This window comes from Amblyomma mixtum, chromosome 8, assembly GCF_055824585.1.
Source record: "Amblyomma mixtum isolate Tamu chromosome 8, ASM5582458v1, whole genome shotgun sequence".
NCBI classification, from domain to species: Eukaryota; Metazoa; Arthropoda; class Arachnida; order Ixodida; family Ixodidae; genus Amblyomma; species Amblyomma mixtum.
The window spans coordinates 10,248,660-10,274,445 of record NC_143019.1 but is presented as its reverse complement, the minus strand read 5'-3'; the positions used below and the strand labels follow the sequence as shown (position 1 = coordinate 10,274,445).

Below are 25,786 nucleotides of genomic sequence, written 5' to 3'. Positions count from 1 at the left end.
CAAATTCTCACGGCATAGGCGGGGTTTCAGTTTACCGAAGAAGAAAACGTCCGAGTAGCAGGGTCTGTCAGTTTGTGAAATAACCAAGTAGTGAGCCCGCATCGATTCGCCAGGATGGGCCTGGAGAAAAACTTGTCTATTTCACACACTTATCGAAGGAGTCACCGCGTCAGTTTGCTTCCGCTCAGTAAATACCGAAAAGCAACTCAGTAAATACAGAAAAGCAATATAATACACGTAATTGAGCATTGCCAGGAGTTTATTAGTGAGCTAGGAGAAAAGGTTCCACATTCCACGACTCCAGGTTTGTTAAAGTGGGCAACTGGACAGAGGCTGCATTCCAGCGCACGACAAAAATAACGTAGGCTTTGCTCTTCATGAAGTCGTAACCATTTTCAACGTGTGCCCTGGATAACTTTTTAAACATTCTTTCGGAGGAACGCACTTCCCTTGCTTATTCCTGAAGAAGCCTTGCCGACAATCACAACCAGGCAGGCACACCGCTGGGCACATACTCCAGCCTGGGGAAGGGTGAACGATACTTTTGCAGTGCATTCCGCCGCAGTTGTGGCACAACTTGAACACTTCTCTCGGCGAACATTCTGGAAGACAGAAAAGGCGAAGTAAGCCGCCGCGGTGGCTCAGTGGCTATGGTGCTCGGCTGCTGGCCCGAAAGACGCGGGTTTGATCCCGGCCGCGGCGGCTGAATTTCTTTGGAGGAGAAATTCGAGGCCCGTGTACTGTGCGATGTCAGTGCACGTTAAAGAACCCCAGGTGGTCCAAATTTCCGGAGCCCTCCACTACGGCGTCTCTCATAGCCTCAGTCGCTTTGGGACGTTAAACCCCATAAACCAACCAACCAGAAAAGGTGAAGTATGCTGAAAAATTAACTATGGGACCCCTGGCAATTAACACTGAGCAATAAAATAAAAAAATTCAAAACAGAGCAGCAAGGTTTTCCTTTGCCGGTACTCGGGGACTGATAGCTGCACCGACATGAAAATTGAATTAGGATGGAAAGCTCTTTCCTCTCGCTGAAGGAAATTACGGCTTAAACTCTTGTTTCAAATATATCACGAAAAAACCGGCATTTGAAATGAAATATTCTTAAACAATCCATATTACGTCTCTGCTCGCACTCACTATTGTTTTAAGATTTTGGGATACCGTGTCAAAACTAATAGGTATGCCAATACCATTTTTGTTCGTTCCATCAACGAATGGAATCGGCTTTCAGGTCATCAAGTGCGCTGTGAAAATGCAGATATGTTTTTTTCCATTCTGTTCTCCCTCTGATGCAGCGACCTCGGTCTAAGCGAGATAATCATTGAATAATGAAAACGAAATCTGAGGGAACTCTTTCTAGTCGTAGTGGCTATGAGTCGCAGAGTCGTTTAAGCTAAATTTTGCTCGCTACGCAGCGTAATGGGGCACAGAGGACAGATTGAAGGTTAGGTGTATCGACTGGTTATGGGACATTACGAAAAATGATGGCACTTTAAGTGGTTGCCGAGGTTTAATACGAAATAAAAGGCGAAAAACACAAGTAAACCGCCTACGTCGACACAGATGTCGGGGCGCGGGTCTCATGAGCCATGCTAAACGGTCATTCACTTCAAAACGGTGATCAAGGAGTCGTTTTAGGTGTAGTGGTCAGGGTTTTTTGAACAGGGTGGTGCAAAAGTTTTTCAATGCAATTCTAATGGTCTTAAATGCGACGTTTGATGTAGGAGAAACATCAACATACAGAGGAAGAGGCAGAAAATTATTGCAGGTCGAACACGAGAAATACATCGAACAGCTGCATCGTGCAGACGCTAAGCTTCCAGGGAAAAATAAGAAGGATAACAACAAAACAAAAACGGTTGAAGTTAAATTGAGTACAACGCAGCAAGGTAAAGAAGGGAAAATGATAGCTGTTTGTTAAGAGACAGGAAGAGGGCAGATTGGGTCATGAACGCAAGTTAATGACATTGGCGTTGAAATCAAGAAGAAACGGGCGTACGCAGGGCATGCAATGCAAAGACAAGATAGCGAACTGGATCCAGAAAGATGGCAAGCGGGCGGCAGAAATGGTGGTGGGCAGATGAGACTCGGAAGTATGCGGGGACAAGGTTGTCGCAGCAGGCTCAGGAGAGGATTATTTAGGGTTGTTGTGGCGATGATGATAACAATGAAAAGTTATAGGGAGTAGAACTTCATGTCCCTTTAAAGAAGCATACGAGAATAGCGTTGTATCAGCTTCAAAGAAATAAAGTTTAACAGAGTACACTGTGGGGCCAGTTGGTCATACATAATCTGAAAGAAAAAACGTAGCGTTGAAACAGGACACAGAAAGATGAGGACAGGACGGGGCTACATTGCTTTCCGTCTTTGAACCGCACGAAGATCTTAGGAAGGGGTAAAGATCAATTGGCGAGGGAAATCTTGGAAGCTCATGAAATATCACAACGCAGTAGTCACACGTGCATTAGCACACCATCTATTTACCTAATGAAAAAAGAAATAAAGTTTCTAAGACGCACTTAATGTTTGTACAACAGCCTTCATCAGCGGTTGCTATTCCTCCACATTTCGTCTCTTTTTTCTTTTTTCTTTTACCGGATTTTTCTAGATTATCATAGTTTTGCCATTCTTTCAAGTTTGCGCATGCGTGTCTTTGCTTGAGAAGGGATGTGTCTTTCGTTGATCGATTTCAATCATTTGTAAGTGTATTCCCGTCCTGTCCTCATCTTTTTGTGTCCTGTTTCAACGCTACGTTTTTTTGTTCAGATCAAAGAAATACATCTGCGCATAGTAGTTAGGCCCGGAAAAATTTATTATTCAATACTTTCAATATGTTCAGATGTGATAAGCAGTTCATTGCAAAGTAGCATCGGTCCACCACTGGCCGCATATATAGCACATTACCACGAGTCCGCTACAGGCACGAAGCTCACTACCCCGACCGGAGAGCCCCACCACCAGTGTTCTGAACCAGGCGCAAGATACAGTTGGCGTAGCATTTATTCCAACCTGCTTCACCTTGGAAGTGGACAAATCACTCATAGCGTTTAACATTCTGTTTAGCTCCATGACGCACCCCATCTACGTCATCACAGACGGGCAAGTAGGATGTTGAAACTGCCGCAAGGGCCTCGTATCTCCGTAGACGGCCAGAATACTCAGATCCTACTGCACCACCTCATCCAAGGTAGTGCTGGTATGGACCCTTTGCCACTAGTCACTTCCTGGCGACGAGCGTGCACACCCTGTCACCCGCGGAAATGCCAGGCGGGCACCAGGAAGCGACACCGACCGCAGTCCCTGACCGAAACCAGTACCAAAACTTCTATCGATCGCTGTTGAAGACATCCCCGTCGCATTGGTCGCCGGACGGCTGCGACAGATTGGAGCGGGGCTTTTAGAGCGATCTCAGCTGTAGAGTGGAATTGCAATAAGACCCCAGTACGCAATTTTCCTCCAGACTGAACGACAGGCGTTGCGTAGGTGGGCTGCCACAAACCGCTCACGTGAGACGAGGCTGCCATCTGGCGACAGCTACAAGGCAAGCCATATGTCTGAGGTTCTTAGACCAGCTACACCTCACAATCTACCTTAACACACGCCCGCAATGCAAGGAATAATCTTCATGATCATCATCATCATCACGAGCCTGACTGCGCCCTCTGCAGAACAAAGGCCTCTCCCATGTCTCTCCAATTGACCCTCTCCTTTGCCAGTTGCGACCACCGTATCCCCGCAAACTTCTTATTCTTATCTGCCCACCTAAGTTTCTGCCGCTCCCTTCTACGCTTGCCTTTTCTTGGAATCCACTCCGTTACCCTTAAGAACCAGCGGTTATCTTGCCTTCGCATTACCTGCCCTGCCCCTACGCATTTCTTCCTCTTGATTTCGACTCGGATGTCATTAACCCGCGTTTGTTCCCTCACCCACTCCGCAATGTAATGAATACCCTTTCCTATACCTTGACACCTGGGCTTGCCAAGTGAACCCAGCAGTTCTCTCTGCCCCAACTGCACCCTCGCAATTCTGTCCAGCTTGGACATGTATGACCACTGCAAGCTTGCAGACAAGGATATGGTGGCGGCCGTCGCTGCAGAAGCCTTGTACTAAGAGCCTCTTCCCGGACGCAGTAAACTTCTGGAGAAACCTAATAAATATTTTACAACAAAATCATCCAACACTTATTCCGACCGAAACTGCGCAGATATTTGCGCCACGGTCTAAAAATGGTGGTAAACACTGTTGTAGCGAAGATATTCTGCTTAAAGCGGTGTCGATATGCAGCGGACTTTTGAAAACAGTATGAACAAAATTATTACCTAAATGCGTACAACAAAGCTCGGAATGGCATGCCGTCAGCAATTAAACAAGTAACACAACGCATTGTTACGACGATGCACAAAGATGTGCTCTAAAATATACTTTGGCCACTTACTGATTGGGTCACCTTTAGGCAACTTCTGCTGAGCATTAACAGTAGGAATACCGTTGCCACTGAGCCTGTGTTTACGAAGGCGTCCTTGTGTCATGAGAAATGTCGAAGCAGCCAGGGTCACCACAAAAGCTGTTGCAAGACTGATATGCATGGCTAGGTGGAATGGACTACGGTAGTCTTTGAAAGAAGAGTTGGCGTAGAATGACGCCTTAAGAAAGGCTGTCGGCGTGGTTATACGGTGCAGACATCATTCCTCACAGCCCAAGTATTATTTGTGGAGAACACCTGTTCAGGGCCCTAATCGGAACCTATTGCAGCCTCGGTTAATTTCTGAGAGCTCCTATGGTACTCTTCTTTCAGAATAAAACAGGAACGAAGCACTCAGGAAACAGCACTAAAATCACAAATGAAGGTGTCTTGGCCTTTCTAAAAAAAACAAAAAAACTCACAGCCTAATAAACATATCCTGCAGATGCTGGTTGTGTGTCAGGTGTTTCAAGTTCTCTTCATTGGCTCTGTTTGCGTATTGACAAGTACTAATATTTGCACGTTTCGAACGGTGAAACGATACACTCAAATCATTGTCAAACACTTATTTTCCTGTTATTGCTTGAAATTTTCCAGAAATGTCTTTGTTATAGCTGTTTCTACGCGGTCTTCAAAGGCTAAGGAGAATAAAGCAACGCAGAAAAAAAAAGTGTTCTATTCTAAATGCAGACATCTGTGCAGCACGCAAGCTCAAATCGAAGTGTTTTGGGAAGGCATAAGAATAAACAAAAAAAGTAACATCTGTGTGCTGCCATAGGCTAACATGAAACATAAGCTGAAAACAAATGTTTTTCAGTGGCTGTCAAGCTGCATGATTTGCCAGGGTAGTAAAATCTAGACTCTGAAAAAGCAGTGCTGTCATCCGAGGTTGATGAGAGCCCGGCAACAAAGGAGCGTAATGAAAAGGCGTACAGAAAAATCTGCCGAGTATGTCACTGAATTCGAAGTGTACCGGCTGTTTTAATCTACCGCGCCTGTCACGTGCTGCCGCCGCAACAAAAAGCCGAGCAATAAATTGATTTTGAGGAAAGGAAAGATGCAGTAACCACCTCAGGTCTCGGTGGGCACCTCTACAGCGCCGTGCGGGAAGGGAGTAAGGTGGTAGTTAAAGAAAAAAAAGAAAAAAATTAGAGCAGACGCACAAGCTTCGCCTTAATTGTTTGGTGTGATAGTGTTTATGGATTAATTCCGTTATATCCGGAATTGGTCACTGGTCATAAAAAATGAAGAAGTGGGCTTGGGCAGGGCATGTAATGCGAAGGCAAGATAACCGCTGGGCCTTAAGGGTAACGGAGTGGATTCCGAGAGAGGGCAAGCGTAGCAGGGTGTGGTGGAAAGTAAGGTGACTCCTAATCATGCAAGACCAGTCGGGTTGATCCTCAGCCCCAGGCAAGCACAACTCGTCTCAATTTTGGGCACTTTTCGCTGCGCACGCTGCGCACGCTGCTAACCCTAACCCTAGTCGCCCGACTTCAGCGTTCCGTCGCAGCTGCGACGCAGAGCTTAAATATTTCAATTCGGCCTTTTCGGGCGAGTGTCCACACTGTGGGGAAGTGTTTGCGGACACGTGGTGTAGGCATGCCCTGCCAATGCTGCTTTCCCACCCCACTCCCACCCCACTCCCACCCCACTCCCACCCCACCCGAGAGGACTGGGAGGCTGCCCTGCTCGGCTGCTCAACTCTCCAGTACCAACAAGCCCTGGTGACAAGAGCCCGGGCCGCCGCGGAGGCCACAGGGTTCCCGGACTAGGGATCTCTCCTATGATTGTGAGGGCCGGGCCCTTCAGGCCCGGTCCAAGTAATACCTGTCTTGTAAACAACACAAATGAATGTTTTACACCACCACCACCCTCGCACTGCCGACCACTTGCGCCTCAACAGCCCGCTGCCGTCAAAGGAGAACCAATCACAAATGCCGAACTCAACGACGGCTCATGGACCGCTCTCAAAATGCAGCGATGCTATCGTCGGCCGAGACCGCCAGACCAACCTCAACCCATGGCCACGTCCACGCCTGATCCGGCCAGTTCACTGCCGCCTAGTCTGCGACAAAAAGGCCACCCTCCTCCATTCAATCGGAAGTGGTCAGTTCTCCGCCTACCGATGGAAGACCTCACACACACACCAACCAAGCCAAAACCGGGGTAAGCCCACCAAACAAGTAGGATGGAAGACCTCCCCGAACACGACTCCCCCGCCGCCTAACCATGAGGTAAGGGAGCTGGCAAACAAACAGCAACAACTCCAAATGCAGAAATTCACAACCTGGAATCAGCGCAAGAAAATTCTCGTTCACGACTAATACAGACGGCTTGTGCTCCTGTCTCTCCCCCTGCCCCCAGTACCTCAAACTCTGGCCAGCCCCCGCGTACCAAACGCAAAGCCCCTCTACCACCCACCACTGACGTGGATGCCAGAGTAGCAGCTATAGAGGCCCGCTACACTACCCTTGAGAACCTCTTCCAAAAAATGACCTCCACCATCAACCAACTGCTCAATAACACTAATCTCACAGCGACTGCACTGCACACTCTTACAGTGCATTTCGACCAACTAACACTGCCTTAACAGGTAGTTAATCTCGCAGACTTCCCTTCGCATGCATCAACATCGGACTCGCCCGCAGTGCCCTAAAAATGCTCGCGCCTGCCGGAGCCATTCTCAATCCCACCGTAGTGCTAACGCAGTGCCCTACACCCTAGTCCAAACGCGATGGCTAGCGCACCAATTGTTGTGTGACAGTAGAACTGTAGGTGATGATGAAAGACAATTATTAGTATTTACAGAGAGGTTGACAGGGAAGTAGCCTCTAGTGGGCCGCTCCCCTTACAATACTAGGTGGAGTCCCTTATTTAGGGGCCCGATTGGTCTGGACCGCCACACGAGCTCGCTGAACCAGGGCTTGTTGGGCCGTTATGTCCACGCAGCCGCGCAGGGCCGCCTCCCACTCCTCTAGAGTACGGGAATGGGTTAGGAAGAGAAGGATTTTGCTGGCATGCCAGGGCCATGTGGAAAGTGTCAGCCACCTTCCCACAGAAAGAGCAGAGGCCAGAGAAGGAAGGATCAAAACGTTTGGGTGCTGCCGGGCACAGTAGTGTTAGTAGAGAGTATAAGAAGTACCCTTTCGCTCGCTTTTCCTAGCCCCTTGAGAGGATCCTGGTACTGACGGTGCGAGTCCCGGTAATTAGGGGATATATCTTTGAATGTTAAAAGAAGATAAATATTCTGATTCAGATCGGGACGGTCTGCGTCGGGGGCCCGGTTAGTGAGTGCGCGGGCGGCCGAGTTGGCCGCTTTGTTCCCTGGTAAGCCCTGGTGACCTGGCATCCAAATGAGAAATCTGATCTTGGGGTCCTGATTCCGAGCTAGTGTTCGAAGTATTCTTTGCGCCGTAGGCGTTATCCAGCCCCGTTCATAATTTCGACAGGCCCCTCGCGAGTCAGATACGATGAATTTAGATTAAGTCAGGGAGGCAGCCAGGGCGATAGCTACCTCCTCCGCGTGGGTTGCGCTAGGGGCCTTAAAAGTGAGGCAGTCTATCTGTCTTTCCTCGTGAATGACCGTGGCCGTGGACCATCTTCGCCTGGTGTGGTGTGGGTCCGCAACGTCTACGTAGAAAACACTGTGTTTGGAGCCATAATGGTGGTGCAGGCCATTCGCCCACTCCTGACGCCGTCCATTGTGGTCTCCTCTGTCCATTCTGGTGAAAAGGGGTCGAACACCTGTCCATAGTTCGGGCAGTCGTGCCCTTTCCTCAATGTGATGGTCGTGTTGTATATACATCCACTCCAGAAGGCGACAACCGGATACAGCCAGGGCAAGACGGTTGTATTGATCAGTGAGGTGCGCTTCGCGCAGCCCCCAAAATGTGTCCACCGTCCCTAGACATCAGCTTGACTGCGCCCACTGCAGGCAAAGGCCTCTCCCATTAACCCTGTCCATTACAAGTGGCTGCCACCGGATGCCCGGAAAACGTCTTAATATCATCCGCCAACCTAACTTTCTGCCGCTCCCTGCTACACTTGCCTGCTCATGGAATCTACTCCGTTAGCGTTAATGACCAGTGGTTGGTTATCTTGCCTTCGCATTACTTGTCCTGCCCAAGCCCATTTCTTCCTTTTGATTTCGACTAGAATGTCATTAACCCGCGTTTGTTCCCTCACCCTCTGCGCCCACTTTCGATATCTTAACGTTACACCTACCATTTTTCTTTCCATAGCTCGCTACGTTGTCCTTAACTTAAGGTGAACTCTCTTAGCCTCCACGTTTCTGGCCTATAGGTGAGTACCGGTATGATACAGCTGTTGTATACTTTCTCTTGAGCAATGATGGTAAACTGCCATTCATGATATGAAGGAACCTGCCATATGCTCTCCACCTAATTTGTATTCTTATTATTATATGTTTATGCTATAATACAACCATAATACAAGAAATACTGATGTTATGTAAAGATCTCTAGTTGAAAGCGAGACCGGTGCTACCAGCTGCACATACCATGGTTCATTTCTCCTCCTCACGAAGCCAGGGTCCTGAAGCTTTCAGTGGATTTAAAACTGAGCTCCCAAAGCTGGTAGGAAAAGATGATGCCCGGAAGATGGTCGAGGGTCAAAATGCAGTCTTAGTGCATTCAAAAATGGCCCGCTTGGCTGGATACTTTAGATAGTCGCTCAACTAGTTGGTGTATGTCTGTGCTGTTCAAGCGGTTCTGGATTTAGGCTGGATTTAGACACAGCAGCACCCGCAGATAACTAGCGCCGCTAGGCCTGCGCAAGGCAAGGCAGACTTCTTAACTTACCCCCTACTGTAATAATTTGTCACTGATTGATGAACTGCACGAAAAGGGTTTCAAATGTCCCACCCACCCGGCACGTACCGGTTAGGGCTAAGTGGTCGTGTATAAGGCTGTAGATAATCGCTATATGTAGTGGATAAGAAAGATTTTCCGTTTTGTTTTTCTCCTGGTTGTTTTGCTGATGTGCCAGCCACAATATTCATGGTAAGTCTTTTGACACGTGAAGAGCACCACCACACGCAGCGCTGTATAGTCCTGTGATCGATAAAAAAGTTGCACAAATTGCCGACTTTTCAGACAGTTCCAAAAATGCGCAAGCAATGTTGAATGGCCTATGTAGCGCGGCTGAATAAGACGTAGGTCCCATACTGCATGGGTCTCATGGTGCCTGTTACTGAAAAAAAAGCAGAGCGACCGAAATTGAAATCCTTTACCTGAAGCGCTTTTGCCGTTACCCTGACAACGAAATCGGTGCTCATGCAATGCACCGATGAGTTGTTCACATCGACCATGCATTAACTGTAAACGCGAGGAAGCCTGTGATTTAGGATGATCAAATATTCAGCAATGATCACTAGCCGGCTGCTGATACTGCCACAAAGAGGAAAACATCGGGTGATATTGGCGGTGATCTTTCTATCCGGTCTGTGCCACAGAACCTGCCTGTACAATCGGTGAGCGGCTTAAGTAACTTGCTGAGAATATTCCCTCTCCAATTTTCTGAAGCGGAACAAAATCGATTGCCCTGGAGGACATTTGCGCGTCGTTCCTAACGAAAGGAAGTTTATGCTGGCAGTGCAATCCCACAATGGAAATGTCCGAACCCACTCCAGCCGATGTGATGATGTTCAGTTTGCCCAGACAAGGGATGTGTTCTCTAGGCAATGTAGCTTCTGAGATGCTCATGATATCTCATGAGCGTCTCCAAGTCGGGTGCCGTAAACGGGAACTTGTTGTCTCCGAAGAAAAAGAAATCGCTCAGCACGACGTTTGCTTACAAGAGTAAAGGAACACGGAAGAGCAATTTAATTAAGAATGGCGTATATCGTATGTTCCAGTCAGAATTACTACGCAGAAAAACTAGGATAATGCTCAGGAGCCTCGTCAGGGAACAGCACTATCCAATTTGTAGCGAGGCACTGTAAATGAAAAGCGAAAGTCCCTACTTTGGGCAGGTAGTGACCGTATATCCGGATCATGAGAGGGAATCGAATCTCGAAGCGCCTTGTCCGTGTTGGTCCTTCGTTCGTCCTGTTCCACTCTTGCGCCTTTTATCAGCGAGTCACGATAGGGAAGTTTGGTTTATTGGTTTATTGGGGTTTTAACGCCCCAAAGCAACTCAAGCTATGAGGGACGCCGTAGTGAAGGGCTCCGGAAATTTCGGCCACATGGGGTTCTTTAACGTGCACTGACATCGCACAGCGCACTGGCCTCTAGAATTTCGCCTTCATCGAAATTCAGCCGCCGAACCGGTATCGAATCCGCGTCTCTTGGGTCAGCAGCCGAGCGCCGTAACCACTGAGCCACGCGGCGGGTCACGATAGGGAAGTAACTAGAAGAATAAGACTAGGGTGGAGCACAACAGGCCGCTTCTTTCAGGTCATGAATTGCAGTTTACCATTATGCTTCAGAAGAAAAGGCTATAACAGCTGTATCATATTAGTCCTCACGTATGGGGCAGAAACGAGGGGAATAACGGAAAGGGTTCAACTGAAATTGAGGACAATGCAGCGTGTTATGGAAAGGAAAATGATAGGTGTAACGTTAAGGGGAGGAAGTGGGCAGAGTGTGCCGGCGAACAAATGCGGGTTAATGACATCCTAGCCCAAATCAAGAAAAAAAATATGCTCGAGCAGGACACGTAATGTGAAGGCAATACAACGGAAGGTGGCTAAGGCTAACGGACTGGATACCAAGAGAAGGCAAGCGTAGCAGGGGGCGATATAAAGTTAGGTGGGCAGATGAGATAAAGAAGCTTGCGGGCATAAAATGGCACTGGACAGGCTTAATCAGAGAGTCCTTTGTTCTGTAGTATAAAAGATGCTATTTTCAAGAAAGGCATAGCTTTTGAGTGAGGAAAAAGAGTTAAATATTGGTATTGCTGTTACTGGCTTTTCTCAGAGCCAGTCGTCTCTGACCTCGCTGAATTTTTCGTTTGCGAATATCTCAGGAGAAACCCGGCCATTGTAGACCTTCAGTCAGTAATCTCGGAGTCCCTAATAACCTTGACGCCATTATCACGGTCACATGTTTGCATGTTGGGGCGTGAAAGATATTCCATGTTTCCACTTCAAATTTTTAGCAACAAAAGTGTGTTGATGCCGAGCGTACCTCAGTGAAGCCACGAAAAGCCATGGGACTGCACTTCACTGATAACGAAAGTGGGCTGGACTTCCCACAGGTACCCTTCTAAAGAATCGCAGAAGGGCGAAGCAATCCATTAGCTTGCTTTTCGCCAAGGCGGTAGTCTGCCTTAAAGAGCTCCTTTTAGGCTTTAAGACAAACAGCTAAACACGTTGGTAAAACAATACCCTGATAACCAGCCCTGTTGTGTCTTGCCCTTTTTTCCGTGCCTCGTGCACCGCTTTGAACTTCCATGTATTATCGTACCAACAGCCCCTATTTCATGTCTTAATGCCCGAAAGTTAGAGGTTTAGAAGTCTGACTCTCTGCTTTGGGGTTGTTTTTCAGCACCCTGAGCCCTGAGGAGCCTTGGAGCAACGGGCTATGACAGACCTGTGTTGTTCGAGTTTGCGCACATAAAATAAGCACAAGAGCAAAATTTTTATTGAAAGTCATAATTTATTATTTGACAACAATAACACACAACTAAAACTAAGAATAGGGCCGCAGCAAGACATTAGTTAACTAGCCAGGAGGCAGGAGACCACTCCTACAAAAATGGTCTATAGACTTCTTATAGACTGTATTGCCTCCCTATAGATATAAATCCCACCTGTAGCATACAACTCAAATCAACTCCTATAGACAATTATTTCTATGTATTCATGGTCTATAGAGAAAAGTCTACTAAAAGTGTATGACAAGAAATCTATATATTGTCTATAGACTGTCTATAGCATTTGTATTGCCTATGGACTGTTCTCTAGATTCTCTAGACGTTTTCTAGATGGACGCTCTATAGACCTTTGCATAAGGGCTCTCTGGTCGCTGCCATACTGATCAGTGGACTGTCGTAATCACCGTGCGCTGCACGGTGAAAGCGACGGCGGTACCGGTTTCCGGCAATCCAGAGAGGAGGCGTTTCGACAACTCCCTCGCCCGACGCAAAGGCCTATAGACTGCCTAAAACGTTTTGTAAGGGCAGCTTCAAAATCTACGCTTGTAGAGCTTCGTAAGATTGTTGCTTGCTGAGCATAAATGGGGCAAGAGCGATGTAAATGCCGCTGTACTTTCTCAGAGTAAGTACACCGCCGTCCGACTGGCTGAAGAGGCCGCCGGGATACAAGAGATCCTGGCCAGCATCTGACGCGACTACCCCATGCGGCCGGATCTCTCCTGATCGTCCTCCCTCAACTGAGGGTATAGGACAGGGGAGGTCTGGATGAGGTAGTCTCATTCTGTTGGACAAGAAATGTTTTTCATTCACTCACTCAGAGTAAGTAGGCCTGCCCTTTTCAACATTTCGACGGCAAACATATTAGCAGACTGCTAAGCATGTGCTTACTTCAAGACTTAACCCAGGAAGATTGCGATCAAAAAATTGGAGTCAATAAAGGCTGCTTTGCGCATAAAGGAGACAGAGCACTTGAGGATTGAGATTCTGCTGAGGGAGAAAGCCGTGAAATGTGACATAAGGTGTACTATTCTCGAATCTATGATAAGACACCAAAAAACGGTAGTATCATGAAAAATAATATCTGCAAAACTCACTGTGCACAAAAATTGTTTCAATCACAGTTGCCAGTGCTCAGTAAGATGCAAGTAGCGTAAACGTTACCGACAATGTTCGCTTCGCGTTTGCAAGAGATAACCTATACTTTACTCCAACTTCTGAAGCTGTGGAGAGACAAAGCATATGCACACTTGAAATCATCAAAATGACGCGCCACACAAGACCAGTGCCCCATATTTCAGGCATAAAAGCACGGCCAAATGCAGTATCCCCACTACGTTCCATGACCCCGAATAATTTGAGTGGAGTGTTTCACCCTGTGTAGGCGACACAACCTATGATTATTTAGTGCCATTGCTCGTGCTAGGAAGGGAATGAATTCATAGTGGAACGCACCCTTTTGTACAAATTACCAAGCCAGCATGAGAAACTCTGATCTGACAGCTCCTATAAAAGAGTCCTAAGACAGCTTTCTGTCTGCATTAGGTAGTCATCGACAATGACATACCGCAGTACCAAAGAGACTCACTTTGATATGGATGATCAGTTCTTCGCACTGAAACGTCAGAAAACGGCAGAAGGCACAGGAAGCAACACAGGACGGTGTGCTTTTTTGCATCTGTCCAATGTATTTTGCGGTTTTTGTCGTTCCAACAAGCTATACCCTCCTAAGATCTTAGAAGAGAGAAGAAAGAGAGAAATACAGTTTTAATTATAACCCAGTCTTCTCTTTGTTGCAGTGCTCTTATCTCAGCCATGTGACACCTGTCTGCTCGGGACCCTTGCGAATGTGTAGCCTGGTGCGCAGTCCACGCCGCTTGTCTTCCCAAAACCCTGAAAGGCTGCAGGAAAAGAAGTTGAAAAAAAAAACGAGTGATAAAAAATCCGACGGATAGGTCACTATTCCACTGCCGTTAACAACGGCCTGAGAAATGTGTGATGATATTCGTATGTTGTCTTGGCCTTTTGGTCTTGGATGCCGCGCGGTAAACAGATTGCATTAGAATATCACCTGCTGCCTTTTGACGCCGCTTCATTTCCCAAGCGCACCAGAGATATCTTTAGCTGGCCAGTTCCTACCGTATTAGGCATTCTACCTCAGAAAGATATTATAGGTTCTCCTGCCGGAGTATATTAGTGGTAGTGGTGGTCGCCTGCGGAGCCCTATGTCTGGGAATCAAACTCTGGTTTCGGCAGCCCCATTATGAGAGGGGGCGAAATGCAAAAGGCAACCATGCGCCTTGAGATGTAGGAGCATATTAAGGGACAATGAGGTTATCTTTTTCCAAATATGCTCAGTACAAAAAGATTCTCTGGTTCATTCATGATACTCCGCCGTGGTGGCTCAGTGGTTATGGTGCTTGGCTGCATGGCCCGAAAGACGCGGGTTCGATCCCGGCCGCGGTGGTAGAATTTCTTTGGAGGAGAAATTCTAGAGGCCCGTGTTCTGTGCGATGTCAGTACACGTTAAAGAACCGCAGGTGGTCGAAATTTCCGGAGCCCTTCACTAAGGCGTCTCCTTTAGCCTGAGTCGCTTTGCACTCAGAAACCTTAAACCATAATTCATTATACTGATCAAACTGTCAGTGCGAAAACCCCGTAATCTAGCATCCCGCTAAACACTTTTTACGTAGCACAAATTGTTTACCTAAACTATGCCAGTATTTGCTCTCGCAGCATTGTGCCAGGCAATTCTGATACTTATTCGTGTGAGCGTAGGAATGTGAAGGGCACAGGTATGTAGCAGCATTGTGCATCATTTAATTTAGAAGTTAGAGCTATCGCCTGGTGCCATGCTTTTCAGAAAGGAATGTTTTTGAATACAAGCACTTTAGTTAGGAACGTGACGGGCGCTAAATGGTGTGCCAGATGAAGAGAAAAACGTTGCTCACCTTTTGGCTTTCACACACCGACCAACAAGGATTTCAATTATAAGGACGGCTCCCGAAGCTCCCAGGATGGCTATGAAGCACGAAAAGAAGATGCGAAACGCCTCGAGCTGCTCCAAGCGCCAACTTTCTGCCAAACTGGTATGGGGTGTGCTATACCGCAGCTGGTTGATGCTGTCTGCTTTGTTAAGTATGCGCAGTGACGACTCGAATATCCTTCGCAGCAAGTCCGAGTAGGCATTCGCATAGGGGTAGTTCTTTCTGACGAGCGTTGTGCCGGTGATAGACTTCAATGGTTCCACCGAATGCACGACTCCCGGCGCCACCGTGCGGACCAGCCATTCGCTGAAGTGATCCACCAAGCAAATGTGGCCTTCCTTTTGGGCGCACTGAAGGCACTCTACGACGCTTTTGCTTGTCGAGGCCTTCCCACTCTTTTGTTTCCAGAACAGTGAGTTAAGCTTTGCGTAAAGCGCGTTGCCGGACTGATTATATTCAAATTCGTATTCAATGGCCGATTTCGATGCCACACACAAGAAGATACTTCCCCTGTCGAGCGCATCCTCTAGTTCGTCAAGAGAGTCGAGACTATCCGCAGGTGACCGGATGCTCAGCCGTGACGTCAGTTCACTCCGAATGTAGTTCGAGAGGGGAAAAATCGCGAGCAACCAAGCTACATTTACTAGATTTCTGCTCAGAGCCCAACGCCTAGTGGAGGGAATGGGAGAAGAAGTGGCGAAAAAGGACGCAACGAGAAACATCGCAGAATACAGGGTCGTGGAGAAGAAAGAAAGCCGAAATTCTTCGAAATCTGCGATTCCAAGCGCGAGCAGCGATAGTACTAAGGCTATGAGCACGAATTTGAAAGCATGCTTGGAATCTATGACAATGTTGAACAATGACACAGGTCGCCATTCAGCGCGCTTAGAGTAAAACGTTTCATACGTGTACAAGAGCGGAGGTGGAATGCTGTATCTGCGCAGCGTGTAATCGGCCACACCGCTGATTTCCAACAGGATATCGACATTCCCTTTAGAGATATCGGTTCTGATGTCATTTGTATTTTGGTACAGAGTCATTGAAACGTTAGTGTTATAAAATAGCAAAGCACTCTTAACGACTTGGGACTCGAAATGTTTGCAGGGATAAGGAGCTCCGGAAACGGCTGGGTGATAGCAGGCTATACGAACAACGTTATTCTTGAATGCTATCGTGGTATTTCTTCTTTCTTTTTTCGGGTAGGAGGTCCTACAATCCTGGGTGTAAAAGGATAATCGAAATGGGCTTCTGGAAGCTTGGAAACTCTTACTTATGTTTTGGCCGACATAGTTGCTCGTAGATGGCAATTTGCAAAGGTGTCTGTTGCTGTAAGATGGCCTTATCGAATTATTCTTGCCGTTGCTATAGTGTGCACCACCGCTTAGCAGTATCCAGTCAACGAAGAAAAATGAGATTGCGTTCTTCAAGATTGGCTCAAGGCACGACGAAGTATATGTGGTAATTGCTGGCACGACGACGGTTGTCTTGACGCTGCAGAAGATGTTTCTTTCGATCATGGCGTGAAACTTCTGATTCGGCAGGGCCCACCGACTAGACGGCCATGGAAGCTGCTTCATCCAGTTGTTATCAGAGACGTCTCTTAATCCGTCGGCAGTTTGAGTGTCGAAGTGAAGCATGGGATATTAAAATAATTACTTTCTAGACAGGTCTCAAATGAGCTAAAGACGATCACTGATGTTTCGCTGGTCTTGACTTGCATGAAAGCCCATACTGAAGTTGCGTGCACGGAAAGGGTGCAGAAACTTTTGTGCGGAAAATAATCGATACTTTTTTTACGGTGTTCGGGAGGAGCCTCTCGGTAGCAGAAGGCCAATGTTCTTTGTGCCTGAATTATGTTACAATCGGAATAAAAGTCTTCCACTATCTTTTTATAATGCTAGATTTGAGCAAAAGTTCCAAGACGCTGATGACACCCAAGGATTCTCACCTACTGCCTCCTCTTCATGCAGCCAGGGTATTGGAAATTGCAGTGGTTGCCATGGATGCACAGTTGTTATGGCGCTCGGCTGCTGACCCGTAAGACGTGGGTTCGATCCCGCTCACGGCGATAGAGTTTCGATGGAGGCGAAATTCTTGAGGCCTGTCTACTGTGCGATGTCAGTGCACGTTAAGGAACCCCAGGTGGTCGAAATTTCCGGAGCCATTAACTGCCGCGTCGCTCATAGCTTGAGTCACTTTGGGCCGTTAAACCTAATAAAGCAAACCAAACCGAAACTGCAGCGCAGACGAAATAGTTTGGCTAGACTGGGAGGAAGGAGTATCGCAGCTTTACAGTCAGCACATTTCAGTGATTTGAAAAGTGGTCCGCTTTTCCTAGGAAGTGAAGGCAACGCTGTACGAACTGGTCGAATTCCTTACGGTTTTAGACATTATGCTCGTGGCACATTTAGAAATTTCCTTAAAACTGACTAAATTCATTTGTTATGTGTCTAGTGTAGATGTTACTACCGAAAAAGTAAGCACCCGCAGACGGTCACTCGACTAAGACCGTAAATAACTAACTGACCACATGGGTTCAAGGGAGCTAATTGAAGGACTGTCTCGGCATTCTTTTCTGAATCCGTAACCCTCTGTTGACGCACTTTGTTAAGACTGTTGTTACGACAATTTGTTGCGACAAGCACTTTGCTACGACTATGAGCTTGTACAAGAAAATAGCGAGCGCCCGTGTGTCTGCGAATGACAAGAGACTTCGGAACTGCGTCACTCCTTTGTCTGCTTTCGATTGGTTGCTGCACCAGTGGTGTTTTTTATATGCATAGACTAGTTAAGAAGAACTTCTTGTTGGGCGAGTTGGTGCATACTGTTGTAGGTACGAATTGCGCACAAAAGACACACACAGGAAAAACACGAGGGAGACTGAAAGAGCGCAAACTATCAACTGGTGTTTATTCGATTCAGTGCCGCTTTATAGGCAGTGTGCACACGTGCCTACAAAGAGGGGAAGGAGAGGATAAGGAGGCAAATCAACCCTGCGCGACAATCCATCAAAAACGCTCCAAAAAATTCATTTCCGCGTTGTACAATGAAACGGAGGTGTCACTCACACATTTATCACCTCTTGCCTTGATGTGGTATGCCTCTAGAAGTTCACGGGAAACTTTGTCATTACTCCTGCCCATAATTCTGATATTATTTAGTAGTGGCTCACAACCGGTCTTTCAGTCTCCCTCGTGTTTTTCCTGTGTGTGTCTTTTGTGCGCAATTCGTACCTACAACAAATGCATAGATTACTTTGCGAATATTCGCTAGCGGGAACTGGCTGTGAAAAGCTCCGTTGAATAATGACAGCTGGAGCGAACTTTATGGCGCTAATTACTGACGCCGCTGCAGTGCCGGTCAAAACGCTCACAATTCATTTTCAGCCATCCGGAGAGCAGGACCCCGCGCCGACGTCCGTTGTATGCGATCGATAAAAAACGGCCCACAAATTGCGTGACGTTCATTCAGATCCCTAAATGGGCCAGTAGATTTGAAAGGCCTACGAAGGGCTGCAGGACAAAAGTTACAAGCATCACTCCGTGACATCGCTGGTGGGAAGAATGGGTCGCATGATGGCTGCTCTGGCAGAAACGGAGAACGACTGAACTTGGAATAGCAGGTAATGAGCCATGCTTATCATGCGCTAAACATGACTGAAAAATGTTTTGTTGAATGACTCAAACTTTCCCAAATATAAAGTTTAACACATTTGCCTTGCAAAGAAACATAAAAACGAATGCAACAAATAAGTACGTTTTCGTTTAGCGGCAACATTGTTGGTTTAAATGGCTTATGGGGCGCTGCGCCTTTGCTCACCTGCACACCGGATGGCTTTCTTGCCAAGGTGTTGCGGGTGGGCAAGTGAGGAGTGGCGCAGTGGCACAAGGCTGGTGCTATGGCAGGTGCTGCCATCGGTGGGACTTGTGTTGCTTGAGTTGGGTTGCGACCCAGGTTGCTCTTCTCCAGCAGCCTCTCACGATTAAATGGGCTGCCGCCTGACGCGGTGGGCAGGCAGCCCACCGCCCGGTGAGCAGGTTAGCAACCCGGCACAAAACCGGATTCAGACAGACAGAGACAGACAGAGACAGACAGACAGAGACAGACAGAGACAGAGACAGAGACAGAGACAGAGAGAGAGAGAGAGAGAGAGAGAGAGACAGAGACAGAGACAGAGACAGAGACAGAGACAGAGACAGAGACAGAGACAGAGACAGAGACAGAGACAGACACAGACAGACAGACACAGACAGACAGACACAGACAGACAGACACAGACAGACAGACACAGACAGACAGACACAGACAGACAGACACAGACAGACAGACAGACAGACAGACAGACAGACAGACAGACAGACAGACAGACAGACAGACAGACAGACAGACAGACAGACAGACAGACAGACAGACAGACAGACAGACAGACAGACAGACAGACAGACAGACAGACAGACAGACAGACAGACAGACAGACAGACAGACAGACAGACAGACAGACAGACAGACAGACAGACAGACAGACAGACAGACAGACAGACAGACAGACAGACAGACAGACAGACAGACAGACAGACAGACAGACAGACAGACAGACAGACAGACAGACAGACAGACAGACAGACAGACAGACAGACAGACAGACAGACAGACAGACAGACAGACAGACAGACAGACAGACAGACAGACAGACAGACAGACAGACAGACAGACAGACAGACAGACAGACAGACAGACAGACAGACAGACAGACAGACAGACAGACAGACAGACAGACAGACAGACAGACAGACAGACAGACAGACAGACAGACAGACAGACAGACAGACAGACAGACAGACAGACAGACAGACAGACAGACAGACAGACAGACAGACAGACAGACAGACAGACAGACAGACAGACAGACAGACAGACAGACAGACAGACAGACAGACAGACAGACAGACAGACAGACAGACAGACAGACAGACAGACAGACAGACAGACAGACAGACAGACAGACAGACAGACAGACAGACAGACAGACAGACAGACAGACAGACAGACAGACAGACAGACAGACAGACAGACAGACAGACAGACAGACAGACAGACAGACAGACAGACAGACAGACAGACAGACAGACAGACAGACAGACAGACAGACAGACAGACAGACAGACAGACAGACAGACAGACAGACAGACAGACAGACAGACAGACAGACAGACAGACAGACAGACAGACAGACAGACAGACAGACAGACAGACAGACAGACAGACAGACAGACAGACAGACAGACAGACAGACAGACAGACAGACAGACAGACAGACAGACAGACAGACAGACAGACAGACAGACAGACAGACAGACAGACAGACAGACAGACAGACAGACAGACAGACAGACAGACAGACAGACAGACAGACAGACAGACAGACAGACAGACAGACAGACAGACAGACAGACAGACAGACAGACAGACAGACAGACAGACAGACAGACAGACAGACAGACAGACAGACAGACAGACAGACAGACAGACAGACAGACAGACAGACAGACAGACAGACAGACAGACAGACAGACAGACAGACAGACAGACAGACAGACAGACAGACAGACAGACAGACAGACAGACAGACAGACAGACAGACAGACAGACAGACAGACAGACAGACAGACAGACAGACAGACAGACAGACAGACAGACAGACAGACAGACAGACAGACAGACAGACAGACAGACAGACAGACAGACAGACAGACAGACAGACAGACAGACAGACAGACAGACAGACAGACAGACAGACAGACAGACAGACAGACAGACAGACAGACAGACAGACAGACAGACAGACAGACAGACAGACAGACAGACAGACAGACAGACAGACAGACAGACAGACAGACAGACAGACAGACAGACAGACAGACAGACAGACAGACAGACAGACAGACAGACAGACAGACAGACAGACAGACAGACAGACAGACAGACAGACAGACAGACAGACAGACAGACAGACAGACAGACAGACAGACAGACAGACAGACAGACAGACAGACAGACAGACAGACAGACAGACAGACAGACAGACAGACAGACAGACAGACAGACAGACAGACAGACAGACAGACAGACAGACAGACAGACAGACAGACAGACAGACAGACAGACAGACAGACAGACAGACAGACAGACAGACAGACAGACAGACAGACAGACAGACAGACAGACAGACAGACAGACAGACAGACAGACAGACAGACAGACAGACAGACAGACAGACAGACAGACAGACAGACAGACAGACAGACAGACAGACAGACAGACAGACAGACAGACAGACAGACAGACAGACAGACAGACAGACAGACAGACAGACAGACAGACAGACAGACAGACAGACAGACAGACAGACAGACAGACAGACAGACAGACAGACAGACAGACAGACAGACAGACAGACAGACAGACAGACAGACAGACAGACAGACAGACAGACAGACAGACAGACAGACAGACAGACAGACAGACAGACAGACAGACAGACAGACAGACAGACAGACAGACAGACAGACAGACAGACAGACAGACAGACAGACAGACAGACAGACAGACAGACAGACAGACAGACAGACAGACAGACAGACAGACAGACAGACAGACAGACAGACAGACAGACAGACAGACAGACAGACAGACAGACAGACAGACAGACAGACAGACAGACAGACAGACAGACAGACAGACAGACAGACAGACAGACAGACAGACAGACAGACAGACAGACAGACAGACAGACAGACAGACAGACAGACAGACAGACAGACAGACAGACAGACAGACAGACAGACAGACAGACAGACAGACAGACAGACAGACAGACAGACAGACAGACAGACAGACAGACAGACAGACAGACAGACAGACAGACAGACAGACAGACAGACAGATGCACAATGCCCAAATGCGGGGAATGGCCACTACAAGTGCTACTGCACTACAAAGAGCCCACGCCACAGGCGTATCTGAGGCACCGGCATCCGTACTTCACCCACGGAGTCCTATGAACTCAGTTTTGGCGAAGCTGTCAGTCCTGCTTTACCCAAGCGCATTTGTGTTCCACGTAACTAAATCTTGAGAGTGATGACGCTAGTGAGCCCTCTCGAGATTGGTTACACGCAATGGAAAGACATCACAAAGTGGAAAGTTTGACAGCCACTGTCAAAGCTGTGTTGTTAGAGAGAGTTACCTGTCGGTGCGCTACTGTGACTGTGGCTCCGGTGCCTCGTAATACTCAGCTACGGAGCAGCTAAGCAAGTAATTCATGAAGTTTGAATGATAATAGAGTGGAAGACTGCCTTACGATGGCATTTATGCATGGTCAGAAAACTGTGACGCACTTTTTTCTTTTATCATGTTGAGGCCGGGAGGAACTTTGCAGCTGAATTGCCATTTTAAAAAATAAATTTTAAATAATCTTTGATCATGGAAACTCATCTTTTTTCAAAGAGCCTAACGTTGAAACATGCTCTCAAAAACTTCATGGGCATAAATCGTGAATGATCTTGCCAGAAATTGCCCGGCTCGTGAATAGTAATTTGCGCATACATTATTCTGAAGCCATCTAGAACAAATTTAAAATTTTTCTTCACTTCTCCAGAATACATGCCCAACAAATCTGGCCAAAAGCATTTTATGAACGTTCATGAACGCAATGAAAGATTTCGCCATAACAATCTATATATCTGCGCATGACCCGACGGCACACTTATATATTTTTTTTAACATTTTGAAATCCTCGAAAGCGTTCCCCATTGGTTGCCTATGGCAGCCTTAACTGTTCAATGCGATTGATGGAAACACTTTCGCAGAAAGATTTACTACATATCAGAAGAATGGACGATTTCCTTCAATATTTCAATAATACTGCCGTACAATTCTCCACTTTCTAAAATTTTTGACCGAGAATGTTGCACGCGTCACTCTTGGGCTATGTGTTTTTTAGTCCCGCTACTTTTATCATATAAGATGCAATGGCTGTGAAAAGGGCTCAAACGCGCAGTTTGTTAGTTCATTCGCCTCAGCTGCCAAATTATCTCAAACGTTCAAAGCACGTCACGTGCTTTATGTTGAGGATATTGCAATGCTACTAAGCAAAAGATCAGGTGCATAAAATAGAACAATGTGGCCTGAAGAATGCTGTTTGCTTTAAGTTGCCGACGCCATTGGAGACGATTATGCACGTTCATTATGTGGGTTGATCGTTAGACGTGTTCCTGCTGTTTTTGTGTACCTATATCAGCCCCTATATCCTGGTTACCTCGCCACAGATCACCATCTTATTTCGTTAGCATTGAAGCCCACTTGTTTCAAAAATTTGTCCTTCTGTATGTCCTCCCATGCGTACGACAATCTCAAGCCTTGGACATCAGGTCGCAAAGTGGGCCGAGGGAAATCTTCTCTCCACTTGCCGAAGAGCGGAGGAGAGAGAGGAGAGAAGAAGAAGAGCGAATAGAAGAGGCAAATCCCCCTGTTCACTTTGCGTGGAGAGCAGGGAGAGGAAAAGCAGAGATGGTGGTCGGTGACGGGTGGAGGTTGGGGCAGAGATTGCTGGAGCTTATTCGGAAAGTAGAGCGTGGGGGTTGGGAGAGATTGAATCCCTTTACCCACTCGCACAGTTTTTAAAACCGTCTGCGGCCATGGCTCTTCTCCTTGAGGGGAGCACTAACGCTAACGCTTACTCGGCCGCATTAAGTGCATTGATCATCCGCAATTTTTTTTTTCATATTCTCCCCAAGTGCGAAATTCTAGGCTAGAGAACTGTTGATTACTTTCGCTTCACATTTTACTATAAATCTCGCCTTTCATATCCACACGTCGCCGTCTTCTATCTGGTGACTAAAGTCCGCGACGCTGGGCAGCATTCCCGACCCAACCTTTTAATTCCTCCTGCTCTTGCTGTTTCAGTTACAGGTCTGTACAGTTACAGTTATTTCAGCTCTGTATCAGTTACTGAGGACCCCAGTAGGCTTCGCTTCTAAGAGTGACATTTAAAGAACATGCAATCAAGTCATCATGTCCAACTTGTGGGGTAGATTACATAAAGCTGCATCAGGACCTGAAGTCATCAAGGTAGGCCTTAAAAAGCTGGTGTTTTCAAAGTGTTGACAGATTTATCATTGAATCATAAAAGAATGCAGAAGTTAACAAATGGGCTTCGTCACTCTTGTTATATCCGCAAAATGTGGTACATGTGGTACGTCATCGATAGCAACCCCATGTTGGTACAAATATCCCGCTCTCCCCCCTGTAGAAATGCCCGAAATATCCGCTGGCCATGACGTGCTTAAAGTTTGCCTCACGATGAAGGGCAGGGATTGTAGTAGCGTGTTCGATTGAAACTTTCTTTCGAAAAACGTTTTTTTTTCCAGGTGTAGTTGCAGAGCACTGCATCCGAATCGCTTAATTCATTCTCGCTTTATGTAGCAGAACCCGCCCATGGTTCGAACTCGATTGGCCAAGTCGGTCTTCTGCGGAAGTTGCAGTTGAGGGCAAAATGTCCATAAAAAAGCCGTGCATACACTCGGAACATTGCTGACATTTTTATAGCTGTTTATGCTTTTCTTTTACAATATGGTAGGCCCATGGGCAACGTCTCTCACCATGTGAAAGAGGGAAACTGAGCTAATACAGCCAGCGTTGATAGACACTGTCCAATGTACTGAGAGGCGATGGTATCCTGAAGGTTGCGAAGGAGCAGGCAGAGGAGCAGGCAGAGGAGCAGGCAGAGGAGCAGGTAGAGGAGCAGGCAGAGGAGCAGGATGTTATAAACTATGAATTTGTGCCAAGAACACTATGGCATAACAGTTCGTAATATTTTTTAAATGAAATACAATAAGGTGCATGATTACTCTAGTCTAAAAGTTCTAGGAGCCGAACTGGATATTAAACAGCCCGAAATTGGCGACCAATAATCTAATAAGTGCCAAATTCTGCGCCTCTCCACGAATCATTCAAAATTGGGAAGAGTAATGAAAGTGAGAGGTAGCCACTATAACATGCAGGTTACACTTCACTGATCTGCCTGCATTTTAAAAACAACAGGGAGTACTACGAATGGCCATGCAGGTGTTTAGAACATTGTCAGAGAGCAGACAATCGGCCTTATCTGAAGACAACAGCTTTATTGTGCTGATAGTAAACGTCAACTTCACAACATAATTAGAGACTACTTTGAATTGAGGAATTAGAGAAGCTATGCAGCATATTAGGTAAAGTGCTGGCCAAATGCTCTCAGGCTACACGGCCTCCGTTTCAGAGGTATATCCTGGCACTTAGGATGTCAATAAAGCTACCTAGGTTTCTGAAGGGACGCGCAGATACCGTCATCAGCGAACGTAAAGAGGTATTTCTAATGCGAGGTGCTAAGGAGCCTCTCTTTGCTGGTCTGGTTCGCAGCTCACAGAAGAGCGTCATAGAATACACTACGGAAGTGACCACCATAGAAAGTTGCCTAGAAGCCTGAGCTCACCAATACGACCGGCAGCAAGAAGCCTTCTCCGGCATACACCCCGGTACCGTGTCAACGACCAGCGGAAACCTGTGGGATGTCACACGCGAGGTTGTTCGGGGGGAGCTTCGCCAGCTTCTACCACCGTCACCTCACGTCGCATCTCCAGCGGACGTCGTTCGTGAGAAAGTCTACGAGGCTTTGGGTGTCCCT

General features: G+C 47.3%; 1 protein-coding gene across 1 annotated transcript in view; it reads left to right on the top strand.

Moving 5' to 3' along the window:
• LOC149331293 (uncharacterized) overlaps positions 1-12,016 on the top strand; it is a 28,448-nt gene extending 16,432 nt beyond the window's left edge. The window contains exon 4 of the mRNA XM_089557330.1: positions 11,977-12,016. Coding sequence (XP_089413456.1) covers positions 11,977-12,016 — 40 coding nt within the window. The remainder of the gene's footprint in view (positions 1-11,976) is intronic.
• Positions 12,017-25,786: the final 13,770 nt, after the last annotated feature.